The sequence below is a fragment of the Prinia subflava genome, chromosome 16 (assembly GCF_021018805.1).
Source record: "Prinia subflava isolate CZ2003 ecotype Zambia chromosome 16, Cam_Psub_1.2, whole genome shotgun sequence".
Classification (NCBI taxonomy): Eukaryota; Metazoa; Chordata; class Aves; order Passeriformes; family Cisticolidae; genus Prinia; species Prinia subflava.
The window spans coordinates 2,921,608-2,926,174 of NC_086262.1; the positions used below are offsets into that span (position 1 = coordinate 2,921,608).

General features: G+C 57.6%; 1 protein-coding gene across 1 annotated transcript; it reads right to left on the reverse strand.

Moving 5' to 3' along the window:
• Positions 1–658: 658 nt before the first annotated feature.
• Positions 659–1,774, reverse strand: PURA (purine rich element binding protein A). The gene has a single exon (XM_063413683.1). The coding sequence runs from the start codon at positions 1,676–1,678 to the stop codon at positions 728–730; it is 951 nt and encodes a 316-aa protein (XP_063269753.1). The 5' UTR covers positions 1,679–1,774; the 3' UTR covers positions 659–727.
• Between the last annotated feature and the right edge of the window lie 2,793 nt (positions 1,775–4,567).

A 4,567-nucleotide genomic window follows, 5' to 3' on the forward strand; every position in this document is an offset into this window, starting at 1 on the left:
CATAACATTTAGACAAAGCTCAGACACACAGCATGCCTAGCCCTCATATATATATACACATCTCTAATCACAGGTATATAGGGTGTCAAATATACTATAGTAACCTCCATGTAAGGTTCGAAATTTGGTAACAAAATGAGAAGAAAAAACTAAAAATATTATTTTACGTGTTCTAAAATATCTCTTTTTTTTTGTGCTAAAGTCAAATGTTAGCTCAACATGAAAAGGACTTTTTTTTATATAATTCAGCAATATTATAATCTTGACCATTTTTGCAAACACTTTTAATAATAATAGCTTAAACGTGTACAAAAGTTCTCGGTTAATTAGGGAAATAAACACTCAGTTCTTTATATTTTTAATCAAGTAGGAAACACAGTTCATATATAATGTTATTACTTTTTTTTTTGACTCTTTTTTTTTTCTGTGTGGTTTTTTTTTTTTTTTTTTTTTTTTAAGTTTCGTTTCGTTTCGTTTTTTTTGTTTTTGTTTTTGTTTTAGCAGCTGCTTACTGTTTGATACGGTGGGTAAAGTGGAGGAACATCCAGCGATGGGTGGCGGGTCTGAGGCGCTGCTGCTGCCGGGCGGCGGGGGGGGCGCCGGGCGGGCGGCGCGGCCGGGGGGGCTCCGGGCGGAGGGGGGGCTCCGGGCCGCCGCCCCCGCGCCCCGCCGCCCGCCCGCCCTCCCGCCGGCGGCGGGGCCAGTCCGCGTCCCGGGGGGCGGGCGGTCAGTCCTCCTCGGGCTCCTCGGCCTGCAGCAGCGCGCCGGGCGGCCCGGCGGCGGCCGCCTCGGCCTCGGGGGGCGGCTCGGCGCCCGCGGCGGGGGCGGCGGCGGCGGCGGCGCGCTTGTCCCGCTGCTTCTCCTGGATCTTCTTCATCTCGTCCGAGTACTTGCAGAAGGTGTGGCCGAACTTGGCCCAGACCTTGTAGGGGACGGTGATGGAGTTGCGGTAGGTGGGCTTCACCTCGCTCACCCGCATGAACACGCCGTACTTGTTGGAACCCACGTCGAAGAAGAAACGCTTGTTGTCCACAGTCAAGGAGGTGCCCTCGGGCAGCTCGGCCGGCTCCTCCTCCACGCCGTAGTCGTCGATGAGCTTGGCCAGGGCGTCGCGGAACTCGATGAGGCCCTGCGCGGGCAGCGCGATGGTCTGGCCCTGCGTGGAGCCCAGCCCCGGGCCGCGGTTCACGGTCTGGCGGACGCGCAGGAAGCGCCCGCGCTGGTTCTCCTTCAGATCCATGTAGTACTTGCGGTTCTCCCGCACCAGGAACTCGCTCTTCAGCGCCCGCCGGGGCTCGTCGGCCGCCTGCGCCAGCTCGGGGGGCTGGCTGGGCCCCAGCTGCGCGTAGTGCTCGATGAAGTCGCCCAGGTAGTCGCGGAACTCGACGGCCACCGACATGGAGAGGGTCAGGCGGCTCTTGTTGCCGCCCGCGCCCACCTCGGCGATCTTGAGGAAGCGGCCCTTGGCGTTCTGCTTCACGTCCAGGTAGAAGCGCTTGTTCTGGATGTCCACCCGCTTGGAGGCCAGCTCCTGCGTCTCGTGCTGCAGCCCGCCGCCCGGGCCCCCGCCGCCGCCGCCGCCGCCGCCCGGGCCGCCGCCGCCCGCGCCCGGCCCCCCGGCGCCCGCCGCGCCCCCGCCGCCGCCGCCCTGCTCGCTGCCGCTGTCTCTGTCCGCCATGATGCCGCCGCCGCTCCGCCGCCGCCGCCGCTCGGGCCTCGCCCGCCGCTGCTCGCCCCGGCGCGGCCGCCCCCGCGCCGCCGCCGCCTCCTCCGCCGCCGCCGCCGCCTCCTCGGCCGCCCCCGGCCGCCGCCGCCGCCGCCGCCTCCTCCTCCCGCCGCCGCCGCCGCCGCCGCCGCTGCTGCAACAGCCCCCGCGGCCACCAGCCGGCCGCGCTCTCGCGAGATCTGCCGGAGCGAGGAGAGGGCGCGGGAAGGCGGCAGAGAGCGGCCCCCGCCGCCGGCCGCCCCGGCGAGCACGGCGGCAGCGCCGCGCCCCCGAGCGGCCGCCGCGGGTACTGCAGCTGCGCGCCCCGCGCACCGAGCCGCGGCGGCGCCGCCGGCACCGCGCTGCCGCAGCCGGGACAGCGGCGGGGCCGCGGAGAGCCGCGGAGCTCCCCGCAGGGAACCGCGCGGGAGAACGGGCCCTCCGCCCCGGGGGGATGCCCGGGATGCCCGGGTGGGATATGTGTTTATTCGGGGTTGATAATGAAGTTAATTAATAGGCCTACGGCGGGGCGCGGGGCTGGGAGGCTCGGGAGCGCAGCGGGGATGGGGACCGGGGGGATCGGGCGTCCCCCCCGCAGCGGGGGCTTGGAGGTGGGGCTTGGAGGTGGGATTTTGGAGGTGGGATTTTGGAGGTTTGGAGGTGGGATTTTGGAGGTTTGGAGGTGGGATTTTGGAGGTTTGGAGGTGGGATTTTGGAGGTTTGGGGATGGGTTTTGGAGGTTTAGGGATGGGTTTTGGAGGAGATGCTTCAGCTTCTAGTCCTTGTTTCCAAACCCTCGATTTTAAGCCAGCTCCAGCCCAAGTAAGGATGTTTTCCCCTGATGCTGCAGGTAAGGAAGCAAACTGGCAAGGTTGCTCTGGGTAGGAGTCGCTTCCCTGCCTGCTGCTTCCAGGACTGTTGACTTCTGTGAAAGGCACGGATGTACCTCTAGCATTCCAAAAACACTGCAAGTGTTGCACAAGGAATGATGCTGTGAGGTGAATTTTGGGGTGGCCTGTGGAGTGCGCTTGGCACACAAATGCTTTCTCGAGGACACAGGGAGTGAACTGCTGAGACATCTTGTTGCGTTAGAGGATGCTGAAATATCACAGGAGGAACCCCCAGGCTGCCCCATGGCTGTGGTTAAAGCCAGGGTGATGGGGAAACCATGGATAATAAAAACATCACACAGAGAAACAGTTTCCTTTTACCACAGAAACAATATTTCAGCACTGGCTGAGCTGCAGCTTGCCAGCTGTCAGGAAAGCCCTGCGTGCTGGGGATGTGCGGGGCTCTCCGTGGATGCTGTGTTTGATTTTCAGCCTAGCTGAGCTGCCCTGGGTGTTTCCTGGTTTGGGAATTGCGTGTCCGGGTTGGCATCACCACACTGCCCCCATGACAGGCTGTGGGCTGGTGCTTTGGCAACCTCTCTCTCTTGATTTGCTCTTTTTATCCTCAAGTCAAATGACATGAAATAACCTCACCGAGGCCTTTCCATGTTGCTATCACCAACAGGTATCCTTGTGGATGAGCTGCTGCTTCATCCATGCGGTGGAACTGGGAAATGCATGGGGAATTGCGTTTGTGCCCTGGAGGCATGTGGCTGGTCCGTCTCTGACTGGGATGCAGTGAAAGTTGCTGAGGATGCTGGCCAGCAGCAGAGGTTCTTTTTCCTCCCCAGCACAGGCCAGTGGTACTGTTTTGGGAGTGGATTGCTCCAAGTGGATACCAGCAATCCTGGGAACAACCTGCCTATGTCAGTGTTTCAGTGGGATGGTGTTTTGTGGGGTTCTGCCTGCCCAGCACCATTCAGTGTTGGAACTACAGCCACCACGTAATGCTCTGATTTTGTGCCTAAATTTGGCTTGAATAAGGCATTTGCTTATTGAAGTAAAGAGAACAAAGGAAAAAGAAGTGGTTTTCTTCCCAAAAGATAACCTTTTCAATGGGAGCTCCACCACAGCAGCCCATCTGGGGACCCACAGGAACTTAAATTGGTCTGCCCAGTGCTGAAACAAGATCATGTGGCCAAGGCAAGCTTGGGATGGCTGCTGAATGAGGCAAGGTGCGAACAAGGATTGACCAGGGGGATGGGTAAGTGCAGGAGCCAGGGGAGTCTCTTTTTATGCTGTCCAGGTTTGGCCTTGTACAGGCCAAAGACTGGACTGGGATGTTGCAGGGAACTCTTGATCACATGCTGCCCATCCTGGCTGTTGCAGTCCCATCAGTGTCTCCCATATGGTTATCAGGCTGCACACTGCACTGCCTCTGTGGCTTCTGCTGAAACCCATCCCAGACCTCTTTGCTCGGAAAATCAGAAATCTTTTAATCTCCAGCCCCACAACCCTCAGTTTGGAGGTTTCACAAGATTTTCTAACAGTTTCTCCCCTTCCATGTGTCTCTCAGCAGCAATTAACCCCCCTTCCGCCCTATTCTGATAGCCTAAATGAGACCAGATTTAGGTAGCTTCTTCTCATAAGATAATTCTCCTTCCTTTGACTGTTGCAGTCATTTTCCACACCAGTTTCAGTTCCTGGGAAAGACAAAGGAAAAGGTTTTCAGAGTTGTGGCTGGGATTTCAGGCTTAAGATCAATGAGCCTTTTGTTTTGAAATCCAATTCAGTGGGCTTTTAAGAACATATCTGATCATTACTGTGAGCATCTGAAGGTTTGGAGCCCCAGCCTGTTATTCAGCTATGAAACAACTCCGCTGACTCCAAGAACTTGTACAAACATTTATAATCAACAGGAGGGAAGCTGAGAGCCATTCAAACAACAGATAAGATTAGTAACTGAAGTGACTGGGCTGCAATTGTGCAAGTCAAAGAAAAGCCTGTCACACACGGAGGATGCCAAGCAAGA